The sequence below is a fragment of the Orcinus orca genome, chromosome 20 (assembly GCF_937001465.1).
Source record: "Orcinus orca chromosome 20, mOrcOrc1.1, whole genome shotgun sequence".
NCBI lineage: Eukaryota > Metazoa > Chordata > Mammalia > Artiodactyla > Delphinidae > Orcinus > Orcinus orca.
Genome location: NC_064578.1, coordinates 51,738,580 through 51,754,707, shown reverse-complemented (window position 1 = coordinate 51,754,707; position 16,128 = coordinate 51,738,580). Strand labels below are relative to the sequence as shown.

Here is a 16,128-nt window from a genome sequence, read left to right as displayed (position 1 = left end):
GCCCACCACCTGGGGGCGGGGCAGAGCTTGGACCGTGGGCGGGGCGAATCTAACAGGTCCACTCGATCACGGGGGCGGGACTGAGCCTGGAAAATGTACCTTGGGGCTGTGGGCTAGAGGGTGGCACACACCCTCTGCGGCGGAAAGGGCAGAGCTTATCTCAGTCGACAACAGAGTTAAATAGCCTAAACCACGCTCTTTGCTGGGTTCAGTTCCGGCATCCTGGCTTCTGGGGGCCTGAGTGTGGGGCAGGTGGGATTCCCGCTGAATCCCTGGTGGAGGGGCGGCGCGTCTGGGTGGACCACCCCCCACCTCTGGTGACAGAATCCAACATCGAAGCCACCCCCCTCCTAAGAAGTCGGACTCAGTCTACGGCAGGTGGAGCAGCGTTGAGGCTTCAGCCTATAACCACTGGAGGATTGTCAGAGGGGCGGCGCTCCAGCCTCTGGCGGGCTCCCCTCAGGATGGGTAGAGGGGGGCCCACAAGGCAAGGGGCACAGCCTCCTATACCCTATTTCTTGTGCTCCCACCACGGCCTCCCTAGCACCTGGGGACTGAGTCTGTGAAGTCTGCTTCACCTTGGGCGTCTTCTGCTTCTTGGAGCGGAAGCCACTGAGGGAGTGGGGGGAGGGGGGCGCCACTGGGCCATTCCTGCATCTCCCTGACCTTGTCTGCCTCTCGCCCCCGGGGAGATTAGTGTCCAGGTTACACCACCATGCTGCCGCCCCCAGTGGCCTTGACGCCCCCACAGCCCGCAGCTATAAGACCAGGTAAACGCGGCAGGGGAGACACCGAGGATGGAGATGCTCCAGGTAAGACCGCAGGGCCCCTGGGCCCCTTGCGACTACATCCAGGCCACGGCTGGAAGGAAGAGGGAGAGTCCTGTGACCTGGCAAAGGAGGCCTCTTTCTAGAAGGGTGTGGAGAGCCAGCAAGCTTCCTGGCAGGAGGAGGGAAGCAGCTGGTGCAGGGCCTGAGGGTGGGTATCTGGGGTCCCTGGGTATGGGGATGGGAGATTCTTGAATGGAAGACGTCAGGCAGAGGAGCTGGGTCCCCGAACGTGTGTATGCAGGGCCGGGGGCTGGGTGGTAAGGACTCGGGGCGGAGGGCTCGGGCTGGCCCTGAGGCGCTGGCCTGGTCCCAGGGGCTGCTGCTGTGGCTGCTGCTGAGCGCGGCCGGGGTGCGGGCACCCGGGGGGCCACTGCGGCCGCTGTGCCGGCCCATCAACGCCACCCTGGCCGCTGAGAACGAGGCCTGCCCTGTCTGCATCACCTTCACCACCAGCATCTGTGCCGGCTACTGCCCCAGCATGGTGAGCTGCCCGGGGTGGGTGGGTGCTGCCACCTCAGCTCCAGGTGCATTACTCAGGGCCAGGCCCACAGAAGACAGGAAGTGGCCCCGGGGGTAGAAGCGTGGCCCGAGCCCGGGGCAGGGGCTGGGCGTGTGGGAGGGAGAGCACAGATGGTCCTCTGGACACCCGAGTCTGGGATCTGTAGGGTGCAGTGAGGGAGCTCGGCGGAGGGCTTGGCCCCAGGTAGACACCCAAGCCCTCCCCCGCAACCCCGCCACCTCCAGGTTCGGGTGCTGCCGGCTGCCCTGCCGCCTGTGCCCCAGCCAGTGTGCACCTACCGCGAGCTGCGCTTTGCCTCCATCCGGCTCCCCGGCTGCCCGCCTGGTGTGGACCCAATGGTCTCCTTCCCTGTGGCCCTCAGCTGTCACTGCGGGCCCTGCCGCCTCAGCAGCTCTGACTGTGGGGGTCCCAGAGCCCAGCCCTTGGCCTGTGACCGCTCCCCTCGCCCAGGCCTCCTCTTCCTCTAAGGATCCCCACCTCAACCTCCCATGCCCACCCCAACCTCCCATGCCCACCCCAACCTCCCATGCCCACCTCAACTCCTGGAGCCAGCAGACGCTCCTCCCCATGCCTCCTAATAAAGACTTCTCAAACTGCACTCTGCGGGTGTCTTTCTGGGGTCTCAGGGTGTGTGTGCCTGTGTACGTGCACACGCACACACAACACACACAATAGGTCCAGTTTCAGAACCATTTTATACAAAGTCACAGTGTCAGAACTCTGGGAGAAAATGGGGAAGCGGGGGTGAAGGTGATATCAGCTCAGGAGGTGTCCATGGTTTCACCTTCTGTCGGGAGAAGGAAGGCCACGTGGTCAGTGTGGCCCCGAGGGCAGGGCCTGAGCTCTCCAGGCTGGGCTCCCTCCTCCCTCTCTGGGGCAGGTGGGGAGGGGGACACTCACTGAGCTCATTGAAGAGGAAGGCGTCCTGGTACTCCTTCATGTACTGCGTGGAGCGCGACTCATCCAGGAAGAGCGAGTAGACCCGCTTGATGTCATCCACCTGTACCTCGGTGCCCTGATAGGGGAATTGAGACCTCAGTGGGGCCCCTCCCAGGAGGTGGGTCAGGGTGAGGACTCTGGGGCCAGGTCGCCTGGATTCAAATCCTGCCGTGGCCACCTCCCCACCGCTCAGTTTCTTTTTTTGTTTGTTTTTTTGCGGTACGTGGGCCTCTCACTGTTGTGGCCTCTCCCGTTCCGGACGCGCAGGCTCAGCGGCCATGGCTCACGGGCCCAGCCGCTCCGTGGCATGTTGGATCTTCCCGGACCGGGGAATGAACCCGCATCCCCTGCATCGGCAGGCGGACTCTCAACCACTGCGCCACCAGGGAAGCCCCCCCACCCCTCAGTTTCTTCATCTGTAAAATGGACTTAACGGCATCAACTTGCAGCCAATAGATATTTACTCAGCACCTCCCGTGTGTTAGGCTGGGAGCCACAGAAATTAACCCGAGAGACCAAAGTCCCCTGCCTTTGAAAATTTGGGTTCTGAGACTAAATGCAACTGCCCAGGGAAAGCCCTGGGAGTAGTAGCATGTCCTCCACGCGCTCATCTGACCCCTGGGCAGACGCAGCCACTGACCTTGCGTTTCCGGCACACCAGGCTGGCGGCCGTGATGAGCTGGATGGCATAGCGCAGCGAGGTCTCCAGCCCAATGCGGGTCAGCACTGTGTAGGCGTCCTCACTCATCTCCACGTCTTCCTCCTCACACCTGCGGGCAGGGGGCGTAGGTGGCATTCAGCCAGGGCCATGGCATTGCTGGACCTCTGGGATACACATGGAGTCCACGTGCTCAGATGCACAGAAGAGCCACCGAGGCACGGGCTGGGCCCAAACCTTGGGCCTCCTGAGCCTCTCCCTTCCAGGGCTCTTTCCACAAGGTCAGTCACCGGCACAACCCCTCCCTTCTCCAAAGAGCATCCTCCCATCATAGGCCACTGCTTGGATGCCCAGCCCAGTCCTGCTTCTGGCAGGCCCAGTGACCTCCCCCTCAGACCTCAGTGTTGCCACGTGTCAAACAGGGTGGACACCAGCCCTGCCTCTCAGGCCTGTAGCCTGGTCCTGCCCCGGAAGGCCAGGGGGGCCCCCCCACCCGCACCGGATGCGGAGGATCTGCTTTGTGTCTTTCTCGCTGTAGGGAGAGGTCGAGACGATAAGCAGGCGGTCCAGCAGGTCAATGGGGATGCCATGGGGGCTCTGGTAGCTGGTGCCCCGGATCCTGGGGAGAAGGGGGAAGGGAAGCTGTCAGGGTGATGCTCTTAGAACCTGGCTCTCCATTCCCTCTACTCAGAACACCCCATCCCTACCAACCCCCTCGGCCACAGCCCGCTCACTGGACCAAATACCGGTTAGCCTTCAGCTCCGCGCTGGTGTCACTGCCCAACGGCGCAGCCACCCCCTGACTGCATCAATCCCCCTGGAGCTGAGCTGGTTTTAGCTAGATATCTGTGTCCAGGATTACTGGATCAAGGTCCCACTCCTCTGCCTGACACAGGGCTCCACAAGGGATGCAACTGTGCCGGTCCTGTCCCCGGCTGCACCTGGCCCAGCACAAGGCCTGGCACGTGGTGCTAGGAAACAGCAGATTCCCGTTATTCATGGTAGCTGCGTTCTACAAAGTGGAGGCGAACACTCAATTAGCAAATACAGGGTTAGGCTCTTGTGAGCCTCTGGTCACAATTTTTGGCAACCAACCAATAGATAGCCCGGTTTCAGGTTAAAGACACCTTATTCAATATATATTATTGACTTATTCATGCTGAACTCATAGCCAATAGCACTTGAACTCGTGCCTGAAGGAAGCTCATCTAACACATGTGTTTTCTCTGTACGGCACATCCCTGCCTTCTTGCGCTTAGCGACACTGGACAGCTGGGGGCCATTTAAACAGCAAAATGACCAGGAACAAAAAGCATACAATGTGACAAATGTCGCACTAAACAGATCAGGAAAAGGACACTTATTTACAGCACGTGAACTGAAACTAGGAGGCAAAGCACTGCCTGCTTTGACCCTCGCCTGGACGGTCTGCCATGGGCGATTCAATTTTTTCCTGCTCTGCACACGCTTGTGAATGACCGCCAAAGTGTGATGGATACCAATTTGGAGGCTACAAATCAACTGTAGCGAGTAAGCAGATCCACGAATACGGAATCTGCAGAGGAATGACTGCGTTTGCTGCCCCTCATAGGAGACACCCCTGTTCCCACAGCCTGACCTGCAGCTGCTACAAACATGCTCTCAGCTGGTCTCAATCAACCCTGTCATCTGGATACCAAATTCTGGCCCTGCCACCTTCTACGTGTGACCTTGGGCAAGTTACCAGGCCTTGCTGTCCCCACCTTTAAAACGGGGCTGAGGGAATTCCCTGGTGGTACGGGTGCTTAGGACTCCGCGCTTCCATTGCAGGGGGCACGGGTTTGATCCTTGATTGGGGAACTAAGATCCTGCAAGCTGTGACGCATTGCCAAAAAAATAATAAAAAAAATAAAGCAGGGCTGAGACAATATTACCTCCCGAGCTTCTTTTGAGGGGGCCCAGCAGTTCATCCTGGAAAAGGGCCAAGCACAGAGCCAAGGACAACCTGCCTGCTGCCCCTGGTAGCCATGCCCCTGTCTTCCCTGCACTACAGCTGGCACAAGGCTGCTGCCCTGGAGGTGCTGGTCCCTGGGCTATCGTGCAGCCAGGTGCTGCCACGCACATGAGCAGCCCTGGGTAATAGGTCCAGGTGGCCATGCTGAGTGCAGCCTTTGGGCCCCAGCCTCTTGCGGGCTCTCTGCCCTCCACTTCCTTCTCCCTTCCTGTGGACTCTTGAAACGTAGATGAGGTGGGGAAGAGCCAGCAGGGAGGACCTGGCACAACGACACCCTAGGGCAGAGGTTCCCAAGCTTTATGGCGTCTGGTACCCTTCATGTCTCAGGAATTTTTCCATGGTATCCTTAGGTCAAAAGAAATACTAAGCTTCGTTCCCTTTATTTCTATTAAGCAGTTAGGTGTAAGCAACTTAATTGTAGTAGTTTCTGCAGCGTCCAAAACATGTCACTGTGCATCCCTTAAAACCTTAAAACATCCCACAGGGGCTTTCCTGGTGGCACAGTGGTTAAGAATCTGCCTGCCAATGCAGGGGACATGGGTTCGAGCCCTTGTCCGGGAAGATCCCACATGCCACGGAGCAACTAAGCCCATGCACCACAACTACTGAGCCTGCGTTCTACAGCCTGGCTCCACAACTACTGAGCCCGCACGCCTAGAGCCCATGCTCTGCAACAAGAGAAGCCACCATAATGAAAAGCCCGCGCACCGCAACTAAGAGTTGTTCCCGCTTGCCGCAACTAGAGAAAGCCTGCGCACAGCAACGAAGACCCAGTGCAGCCAAAAATTAAAAAAAAACAAAAAACAAAAAAACATCCCACAGCACTCCTGTGTTCTCTGCAGTACCCTGGGGTGCCTTGGCACACAGTTTGGGAACTGGAGCCTTAAGGGCTACTGGAACAAGAAAACAGAAAGAACATGGCACCTGGACTTCCTTGTGGAGCAGAGTTGCCCACCAGCCCTGACCAGCCACCTACTTTAGTTTGAGGGGAAAGTACACTGTCTTGTCTGGGCCACAGAGCTTGGGAATAGCCAAGCCCACCCCTCCCTAACGAGGTGCTCACCAAACGTGCCCTGATTACCCAGTGACCGTTCCCACCACCCAGAGGTCCCCGTTCTCCCCAGGGGCCTCTGAGGGGCCGGCAGTGGCTCACCGGGTGATGCCGCGGTTGGTGGCCATGATGAGGACAGGCGCCATATCACTCTCCAGGGCCCGGTTGAGGAACGAGAAGCTCTCAATGTCCAGCATGTGGACCTCGTCGATAAATAGCACCTGGGGGTCAGGGGGGCGGATGTCAAACCCACCTCCTGTGTCCCCTCTTCTCCCCCACCGCAACGTCACCTGCCGTGGCCCCGTCCCGGTACTCACGCCGGGGATGATCTCCGCCTTGCCTTCCTCCCGCCACTCGGCCACCTTGGCATTGATCTGCTCTCGGACTTCTGACTTGATCTCCCCTGTGTCACCTGTGGGAGGCGGGGTGTCAGAGACAAGACAGGGATCCAGGGCCGGAGGGTGAACCAAGATGCAGAAGGATGGGACGCCAGGGACAGAGGGAAGAGAGACCAAGCCCCTGGAGTGGCAGCATGACGGGAGGGCCAGGGAGTCGGAGATGTCCCAGAGAGGCAACACAGGGGGAGAGATGAACCACACTGACAGATGGAGAACAGGAGTCAGAGAACAGGGATGAGGGAAGAGGGGAAAAGCCATCGTCACGGGGGGGCCATACTGGTGGATGGGAGAGGGAGAGGGGAGCTGCCAGGCCCCCCGGGGCGGGGGGAGATGAAGGCTGGGCCTCACCTGAGAAGAGGGCCAGGAAGCCCTGGGTGCGGGAGTTGATGACGTCAATCTCATGCAGGGACACCGTGTGCACCACCTCCTTGCGTTTCTGGAGCTCCCCATCTGGGCACTGCACGAACTTGGTCTATGGGGCCGGGGTGGGGTTCGGTGTGGACAAGGGCAGAAAAGAGCATGAAGGGGGGCCCAAGGGGCCGTCTGGGGGAGACTGGGGCTCCCTGGAATGGAACTAAGAATCCAGATGGGGGTCACCCAGAAACCCCAGGCCCAAGGGGTAGTCAAGACCAGGGCAGTCAACAGCACTGAAGGATATGGGGGTTCCTGGAGGACCCTGGAAACCATGAGCCAAGTGCCAAGCTGAGGGACCCCAGCTGTCCTAGAGGGTACAGGGAAGAACCAGGAGTACCAGGGACATGGGGTTGGGGTGACAGGAGGATCCAGACCCTGTAGGCCCTGGGGTGATAGAAGAGAGAGAAACATCCTGGTGCCTGACCGAGGGGACCTGGAGCCCTGGCCCACCTGGGAGCCCATGGCGTCATAGTCTCGAGCGCGTGTGAACGAGCGTCCCAGCTTGGAGATCTTGCCCGTGGCCTTGTCAATGGTGATCACATCCCTGCAGGGGATGAAGGGTGGGGGTGAGGAAAGGAAGGGCCAGAGCTCCCCTACCCTGACCACCTGGTGCGGACCCCACTGCTCACCCAGCCTGGACCTTGTCCTTGGTCAGGGACTCGATCATCTTAGTGCCCAGGTCGTATATGGTCTCCATCTCTGTGGTCTTGAGGGTTAGCTTGCCCACCTTGGAGCCCTGAGGGGTGACATGCCAGGCAAGGGGCTCAGAGACGGGCCCAATGTCTCCCTAACACAGCTACAGAACAAGCATGACATGGGGCAGCTTTGGGGGCTTGACAAAGATGTCCATTGTCACAACTGCAGTGACAGCTTCCTGGGTGCATGTGTGTCAAAGCCTAACATCTTGTAAACCTTCAAGGGCGTGGCTTATTGGCTGTCAACTGCACATTAATAAAGCTATTATTAAAAATCCAGTAAAGAAACAAACAAAAACCTAAAAGACAAAATCTATAAAAACAACAGGGACCTAAGGTCTCACAGAATGGCCAAAGGGGTCCCACTGTAACACTCCTTTTCTATACCCAAATGAAAGGCGGTTTTTGTCGATCACAAACCCAGAAGAACTCAGCTAAACACAACTAAGAAAACAAAAAATGCCACGCCCCTCCCCACGAGATAAGCTAAGAAAACAAAATGCCACGCCCCTCCTCACAAGATGAACAGTCACCAAGTCTGGGCTTTTCCCAGCATATTGGAGTCTCTCCTGTTTCCTGGAATTGTTTCCATAGTGAGGTGCTTCCTTTGTAGGGACAGGTGGCAGCATAAAAGGACTGGGATTGGCGAGGGAGTTAAAGCGAGTTTTGGTTGTTCATTTTTAAAGGGAGGATGTATCCACGGATTTCTGCTGTAATCAAAATCTAATTTAAAGAACGATCTGGGGAATAGCTTTCCCTATATTTAAAGATTCTCCTACCATGTTTTTAAAATTCAAAATCTAATTGCAATGGATGAGACTAATTTAGGAGGCTGTTTACAGGTGTTAAAAGTGCAAGTTGACCTCCACCCTCCAGCCTCGGGGGTAGCCTAGACTCGGGAGCGGACTCACCGTCCCCGTTGCTGGCCGATCAATCTGGATCTCCACCACCTCCCCTTCGATAATCTCAGTCTCCTCCCTGGGCAGAGAACAGATCTAAGGGGAGAGCCCGAGGCCTGGGTCCTCAGGAACTGCCAACTCCCGTGAGCGCTTGGGTGCAGATGAGCTGGCCAGGGCCGGGGGTGGGGGCGTCCCAAGGCCGCTGGGACCTGGCGGCGCCCCCTGCTTACTTGATGCGCACACCGATGGAGCGCCGGAAGGCCTGTGTCAGCGCCTCTGTTTTGCTCATCTCCAGGGAGAAGATCTCACTGCCGGCGATGGCTGTGAACGGAGTGTCAGGGCCCAGGGCCTGTGCCATGCCTGGGAAGGAGGGGAGGCAGCCTGGGTAGGTGGGGGCAGCCCTGGCACCAGGTCCCCAATACCCGCTCTGTGGCAACCAGCTCTTCTCCCTCCTCAGGCAGGAGAGCAGGAGAGAGGGGCAGGGTGCTGAGGGGCAGACAAGGAGACGCAGAGAAGGCAGGGGACAGAGGGCCGCATGGGGAGGATCAGAACCCTGCGCTGCCCAGAGGGCAAACCTTGACTCTGTACTCTTGCCAAGCCTTCCTCCTAACCGCTAAGAGCTGTTTAGCCTCAGGGCTTGGGGGTGATGAGCAGGGGTAGAGACAAGGGGCTGAAATTGAAGGTAAGAGAGTCAGACTGTGTAGGTTTGAATCCCGGCTCCAGGGCTTAGCACCGGGTGACCTTGAGAAGTCTGCTCCCCAAGCCGGTTTGCCCCTCTGTGTAATGGGACCGATAACATGACAAGCACTGGCACGGGATGGCACCCTGCATAGGAGCGATTACGAGGGCAGGCAGGGATACACTGGTGCTCAACCATGACTCCGTCACGGTCTGGAACCAGCACAGGGACGGGCCTCCTCTATGGCTTGGGGCCTGGAGCTGGCTGGTAGACAGCGGGGCCATTCCTGCCATCACTCCAAGCGCTGAGCCCCTCTGCCAGCTCCCCTTCCTGAGGGCTCTGCCCAGCTCTGAGCCAAGTCTCCCGGACAGGAAGTCACCGAACCCTCCTGACCACTGTGAGCTGGGAACTCTCCTTGGTCCCCTTTACAGATGTGTGTCACACTCTGTGCCTGGGTGTCCTGCTCCCTACCGTCTGTCCAGGAGACTCCCAGACATCCTACAAGTCTTAGTTCAGGTTCTGACTCACCTGGGAAGTCTCTCCCGACAACCGCCACCCCGTTTTCTCTCCCCACCACCCCTCATCGGAGGTAGAAGCCTCCTCTGTTCATCACCCTGGACGGTACCGTGTCCACGAACACCTCCCCCAGGCCGGAAACTTCTTAAAGTCAGGATTTTGGTCTTAATCATCTTAGTGTCTGCAGTGTCTGGTCCAGGACCTGGCACACCAGGGTACCCGAATGAGTGCTACTTTATCTTAACTGCAGACCTAGCTATTACCTTGATTCTCACTGCCTGGCCCCACAGTCAAGGCACAAACGTGGGAATGAGTGGGAAGAGAGGAGAGTCCAGGAAAGCTTCAATGAGGAAAAGATGCCTGGGTAGGGTTTTGAAGGATGAATAGGAGCTCAACAAGGATGAGGGACAGTTGTGAGTAAAAAGATCTTAAATCACTAATGCATGGAAAAGAGACTGCTGGCTGTCTATGCAATGCCCATCTTTCCCATCTTCCTTCGTTCCAGAACCCCCATTTTATTAGGGTAGCAGTGATCCCAATTAAAATATTAAAATAAGTTTTAATGTCTCACTGTCTCGTGCAGCAGAGTGTAGCCATTAAGTTCTAGTCAATAAAACATAAGCAAGAGAGTGTGGGAGTCCCAAGACAGCTGCTTAAAGGGAGCTACCTCTTGGAGGTACACCCTCATCGCAATTCCTCTTTCTCCTTCTTCCCATATGGAGTATGGATGGGAAGGCTGGAGCGTAGGCCATCTTCTTGCAACATGAGGTGACCCTGACATGGAAGCAAGTGATGTGGAGGCAGGAAGGTAGGAGCCTTCACTGTTCAACAAGGCTGAATTGGCCTACATTCAGATTATTCTATGGGAGAGAATAAACCCATAGTGTTTAAGGCACTGCCATTTTGAGCTGTTAGACGTGGCTGAACCCCAACCCTGACTTACACGGTAGGGATCATCTGGCAAGGCCAGAAGAGATCCTGCCCTGAGAGGTGTCTTACCCATGGCGATGGCCGTCTTCCCAGTACCCGGCTGGCCGGCGATGAGGACCGCCCGGCCGGCGATCTTCCCTTCCCGGATCATCTCTAGCACCACGCCAGCTGCCCTCCGGGCCGCCAGCTGGCCCACCATGCCCTGGGAAGCCTGGGGGTGGGAGGTGACAGAGCACACAAGGTGACTTCCTCCTGGGCTACTACTGCATTTCTACCACCTCCAGCCTGATGAGATCAAACAGGACATGTTGGCAGGGACTTCAGAAAAAAGCCAAAAAAGCCTTTTCCACCCCCATTTTTTAAAGACCGATAAAACTGCACATGCGGCTGAATTTTATAAATACAGCACAAAGGTCTGGAAGATCATAACGCAGTCCCCATACTCCCCACAGCCCTAGGTCCCCTCTGCCCGAGGCCCCCATGGAGCAGCCTTCCCACCCCGGCCCCCTGGGCTCTACCTGCCGTGGCTCCAAGGCATCATCTAGCCCCAGCCCCCGGATATGGGAGTGAGCGCCTGTGTGTGGGGAAAGAACCAGAAGACACGGTTACCAGCCAGCTCGTGTTGATGTGTGGCCTGAGGGGCTTCCCCGCCGAGCCCCGGTTTCCTCCTTGGTCACAGGGGCACCTCGATTCCCCACCTCACTGGGAGGATGGCCGGACATGGTAAATGCTCAGTAAATAAGAATGGCTCTTAGGCTACGTGGTGGCCTGAGTGACCTCCCAGGTTCTAATCTCATTCCATGTAACTCTGAGAACAAGAGTCTCAGCTATTATCACCCTGGATCATGGCCAGGGCTCAATAATCGCCCCCAGGCCCTCATTGACATGGAGGCGAGGAGGAGTTCAGAGAGGTTAGGTCCCTTGCCCAAGACCACACGGCCAGTGAGACGTGAAGACGCAGGATTCCAATGCTTTACACTAGACCAGGGCTGGGCAAACTACAGCCTGTGGGTGGGCACTTGTTTTTGTAAATAAAGTTTTATTGGCACACAGCCACATCCATTCGTTCACATACCATCTGGGGGTGCTCTCGCATTGCTGCAGCAGAATTGATTACTTTCAACAGAGAAGATTTACTATCTGGCACTTTAAGGAAAGATGTGTCAACCCCTGTGCTGGCCTGTAGGCAGGCTGAGGGCAGGGACTGGGTGCAGCTAGAGTCTCCTGGGTCCTCAGCTCCCAGCAGGGCTGGCCCTTGATAGCTAAGTGCTTTACCTTATTGTATCTTATGTCAACTGAGGAGGTGAACTACTCTCCCACCATTTTGCAGGTAAGGAAACTGAGGCACAGAGAGCAACTAGCCCCTCACTACGCGGCTCAGAAGTGGCACCCAGCAGCGTGCTTCCAGAACCCAGGTTCATAGCCAGCAGCCCTTTACTGCCCCTTCTGGAAGCTCTGAATGAATGAATATGAATAAGTGTAGTCTCCTCCTTGCAAGTCAGGCTCTTTGCAAAGGCTGCACCCTGCTGTCGCCACTACACCCCAACTTCCTGGTCCCAGGTGAGCTGGGACCAGGGGCTTGCCTGCTCTGAGTCTTGGTCACCTCAGCTAAAAATGGGATGACAGTCACAAGAGGCACCTTGTGGGGCTACTGTAAGGATTTGAGGGATGCAAACTCTTATTCAACAGTTATCTGTGGAGCGTCTGGTCTGCCAGGACCTGTGCTGGGGACACCGCTAGGAAGGAGACAGACCAGGTCCCTGCCCTCAAAGAGATGATGCGTGTGCCTGGTGTTTGGGACAGTCAGTGCAGGGCCAACCCCAGTCAGCACTCAGCAAATATCCACCTTCACGATTTCCAAGCAGGATGCTGGGGCATCAGGGAGCCCCGCCAGGGAAGCCAAGCCAGCAGCAGTACCGCCTGGGGTTGAGGCCTGGCATGGTCTACCCCACCCCCACCCCCAGCCATCTGACCAGCTCTGGAACTCAGGAACCTCCCTCCTTAGATAGCGGGGACGGGGGATGGTGGGATGGTGTGCAGGCCGACTCCCTCTTGGGGGCCCTGGGTAAGCTGGCTCTGTCAGGGGTACAGGGGGCAGGCAGGGGCTAGGTCCTATTCCTGACCCACGCTCACTCACCGATACGCTCAATCCTCGTCACGTCACGGATCTCTGGGACCTTGGTTGTGGCTGTCTGGGGTTGGAGGAAGACGCATCAGTAAGAGCCTTTGCGGTCCCAGCTTTCAACAACCCCTCCTCTGTCCCTCCTGCCCGCCTCCCACAAGACAGTCCTTTCCACTCCTCCCCACAGACAGGCTGGCATCCCAAACACCAGATCCTCCTCAGCTGTCACCCACTAGGGCTGGTGGGTTGACACCATTACACCGTCAGTCCCAGGAAGCCAAGGACTGTGTCTGTCTCGTTCACAGCCCCGTCCCCAGGGCCGGGCCCATGTTTGGTGCCCAGGAATTATTTGCTGAAGGAAGAAGTCCTCCCCATCCCCCAGAGCTGCGAGGACAGATGCAGAGTGGGCATTAACTTGGACGTGTTCTGGCCCCCCATGCGCCTCGCTGCCCCAGCTCTCTGTCACTAGGCCTTTGCATGTGCAGGTCCCTGGTCTGGCCTGCTCTCCCCAACCCCCTCACTGAATCAAATCAAGCGTCACTCATTAAGGGAGGCCCTCCCTGACCTCAGCCCCTGCCCGGCTAGTTCTAGGGTCTCTGGATATCCAGACAGAAGGAAGGGCCTCTTTTGGGAGTCTGATCTCACACTCACAAGGTAGACTGTTGCATCAATGTTCTTGGCTCCAATGGATGTGAGTCCCATGAAGGGCACAGCCCACATCTCACTGGTCTCCCTTGGGGCTCAATGTTTGGAGTTTGAATGAATGACGCCCTGAAGTGCTGAGTTCACTCAACAAGCAGGAACTGAGGTCTCCTGTGTCCCCAGCTTTCCAAAGAGCAACGTCAGACATTATCCCTTCTCACGTGGGGGAGAGAGATGAGTAAACACTGCCTGGAACAATTCAAGAACCGAATGGAGATCCACTCAGATATTCATGGCAGTGTTATTTATAACCAAGAGGTGGAAAAAACCCAAAACATCCATCAACGGATAGATAAACAAAATATGGGGTAGCCATAAAACGGAATATTATTCAGCCATAAAAAGGGATGAAGGGACTTCCCTGGTGGCACAGTGGTTAAGAATCCGCCTGCCAATGCAGGAGACACGGGTTCGAGCCCTGGTCCGGGAAGACCCCACATGTCGCAGAGCAACTAAGCCTGTGCACCACAACTACTGAGCCTGCGCTCTAGAGCCCACGAGCCACAACTACTGAAGCCCGTGCGCTTAGAGCCCATGCTCCGCAACAAGAGAAGCCACTGCAAGAAGAAGCCCACGCACCGCAATGAAGAGTAGCCCCCGCTCACCGCAACTAAAGAAAGCCCACGCACAGCAATGAAGACCCAACGCAGCATACAATTCTTAAAAATAAAAAAAAAGACCCAACGCAGCCAAAAACATATATAAATAAATTTATATAAATAAGTAAATAATATTTCTTTTAAAAAAGGGATGAAGTTCTGATCCACGCTACAACGTGGATGAACCTTGAAAACATTATGCTGAGTGAAAGAGGCCAGACACAAAAGGTCACATGTTGTATGCTTCCGTTTATATGAAATATCCAGAATAAATAAATCTAGAGACACAAAGTAGATTAGAGGTTGCCTGGGGTGAATAAAGAAAGGGAGGCCTAAGAAGCCAGCACGCTGACCCAGCTCCTTGGCCACCTGCCCCCAACCCTCTTCCTCCTCACAGGTCTCCTAACCAGAATGAGAGGAGATGCAGGCATCCAACCCAAGGAAAACCCTCCTCTCTCTGGAACCAAGAGTTCAGACTTCCTGACCGTGGCATGGTCACAAGCCTCCTCCCTTGCTGTTTGTGAACTCTCCCACTTACTCCTCCTCATAGGAGGTTGGTCACTGCCCCCAAACCCCTATCAGAAGATTGAGAACATACTCTCACCCACCCCTATACAGCCTATCAGACTCTACTCGAGACAAAAAATACACATTGGTCCAGGAATCCCAACATAAACAGACCTGCCTCCCACAAAACCTTTCCTTTCACCATAAGCCTCTCCTACCCCGCGCTGCCTGCTGATCCCATGGAAACAAAACTGAGCTACCATCCCCTCATACTCCCAATACTTCACCCACACCCATGCGAACTGGGTCTCAGGAGTGTGGCCACTGCCCTTTCCTCTTCCGCTTCCCCATCCACCCCCTTTGCCATGACAACAGAAACACTCACATGTCGCCCCTCAGGCACCAGTTAACTCTCATCCCGACCCTAGCCCCATCTTGACGGGGGTCACCATGGGAACCGAGGCATCTGGAAGCCACGTCCAACCGCCAAGCTATGGCTACATCCCTTCTTCATTCAGATGTTTCTCCGAAAAGTACTAGGTGCCTGGCCCAGTGTACCTGGTCTCTCCTTTATGGAGTTCACATGCATACATTCAAGTGATAACTTATTGAGCATCCACGTTGGGCATGTCCTGATGAAATGCTGGGAATATGAAAATGGCTAAAACAATCCCATGACAAGTTCCTAAGCCTCTGTGCCCCCGGCCCTTTCCGCTCTCTACTGACACCCTCTGGATTCTCAACACTCTCTCTTTTGGCTCAAGACTCAATAAGCAACTCCACGATCTGAAGCGCATTGGGCAGGTCCCCGCCTGTGTTTCTCCCTTGTACTCAGGTACTATTCACACCATCAACAACCCAAGACTGCTGGATGGCTTGGAGCCCAAGACACTACAACCCTCATCAGACTTTAAGGCAAAGGACTGGAGAACTGGCCACTACTTGCGCCCAGAGGATTGGAAGTTGGAGTTCCTAGAAGATGATGGAGTCAGATTTGACCACTGAGACCGTAAGTATTCACTTGAACCCAGGATGCCGGTATCCTAGTCCCTTCTTTTTTCCTCCCTCAGATCCAGAAGCCCGGGCCCCCAGCTCCCTCCTTCCTCAGAACCAGGAGTCCAGGCCCCCAGCCTCCTCTCCGCTAAGATCCAAGAGTCCAGGCCCCCAGCCTCCTCTCCGCTAAGATCCAAGAGTCCCCGTCCAGCCCCCTCCTCCTTGAGACTCCTCAGCCCTCCGCACGCCGACACTCACCACGGTTGCCATGATGCTCACCAACCGCCAATATCCTAGCGGAAACGGAAACGCGCTAGGAACGAGGCGTTCTGGCCCCTCTAGACTGCCAGGTCCTCCAAATATCTCGGTGGTTCTCCTGGTGGGGCGCGGCGTCACTTTTCAGGCCCCGCCCATCCAGGCTGCTCTGGAAGATGAGTTCCCAGAACTCCGGAGTCCATTCCCCACGCCTCGTGGCTCCTCCTCCTTTTACCCAGGCCTCCTTACTAAGGCCGATTGCAAAATTCTTAACACTTCTTTGTGCAACCACACGTACCCCACGCCTCCTTTCCTCCTTATCCACCGTCTTCCCTCCCCCGTCAATTTTGAGGCCTCTAGCTTCGGATTGACAGAGCTGAAGGCCAATCAGCTAGCGCCCACTGGAGCTCGCACCAACAGCCAAGGCG

General features: G+C 56.3%; 2 protein-coding genes across 3 annotated transcripts; one reads left to right on the top strand and one right to left on the bottom strand.

Moving 5' to 3' along the window:
* The first annotated feature begins 677 nt into the window (after window positions 1-677).
* Window positions 678-1,877, top strand: LHB (luteinizing hormone subunit beta). The gene is made up of 3 exons (XM_004271061.3): window positions 678-812; window positions 1,144-1,311; window positions 1,575-1,877. The coding sequence occupies exons 1-3, from the start codon at window positions 798-800 to the stop codon at window positions 1,815-1,817; spliced, it is 426 nt and encodes a 141-aa protein (XP_004271109.1). The 5' UTR covers window positions 678-797; the 3' UTR covers window positions 1,818-1,877.
* Window positions 1,878-2,026: 149 nt separating this feature from the next.
* Window positions 2,027-16,056, bottom strand: RUVBL2 (RuvB like AAA ATPase 2). 2 transcript variants are annotated; one of them, XM_004271062.3, is made up of 15 exons: window positions 15,704-16,056; window positions 12,660-12,714; window positions 11,041-11,096; window positions 10,592-10,733; window positions 8,628-8,757; window positions 8,410-8,476; window positions 7,433-7,539; window positions 7,254-7,347; window positions 6,738-6,861; window positions 6,309-6,403; window positions 6,094-6,212; window positions 3,447-3,566; window positions 2,930-3,059; window positions 2,251-2,365; window positions 2,027-2,137 (listed from the first exon to the last, which is right to left on the bottom strand). In XM_004271062.3, exons 1-15 carry the CDS (start codon window positions 15,713-15,715, stop codon window positions 2,112-2,114), a joined length of 1,392 nt encoding a protein of 463 aa, XP_004271110.1. In that variant the 5' UTR covers window positions 15,716-16,056; the 3' UTR covers window positions 2,027-2,111. The 2 variants fall into 2 exon arrangements, with proteins under 2 accessions (XP_004271110.1, XP_033286406.1); XM_033430515.2 differs by lacking the exon at window positions 15,704-16,056 and adding an exon at window positions 13,296-13,510.
* Window positions 16,057-16,128: the final 72 nt, after the last annotated feature.

Coding starts and splice junctions, on each gene's coding strand:
- LHB (XM_004271061.3), top strand. Junction 1,312..1,574: donor CCGGCTACTGCCCCAGCATG/GTGAGCTGCCCG, acceptor CGCCACCTCCAG/GTTCGGGTGCTGCCGGCTGC.
- RUVBL2 (XM_033430515.2), bottom strand. CDS start 13,364: ATGTGGGCTGTGCCCTTCATGGGACTCACATCCATTGGAGCCAAGAAC. Junction 12,715..13,295: donor TTGATGCAACAGTCTACCTT/GTGAGTGTGAGA, acceptor CTCCAACCCCAG/ACAGCCACAACCAAGGTCCC. Junction 10,734..11,040: donor ATGCCTTGGAGCCACGGCAG/GTAGAGCCCAGG, acceptor TCCCACCCCCAG/GCTTCCCAGGGCATGGTGGG.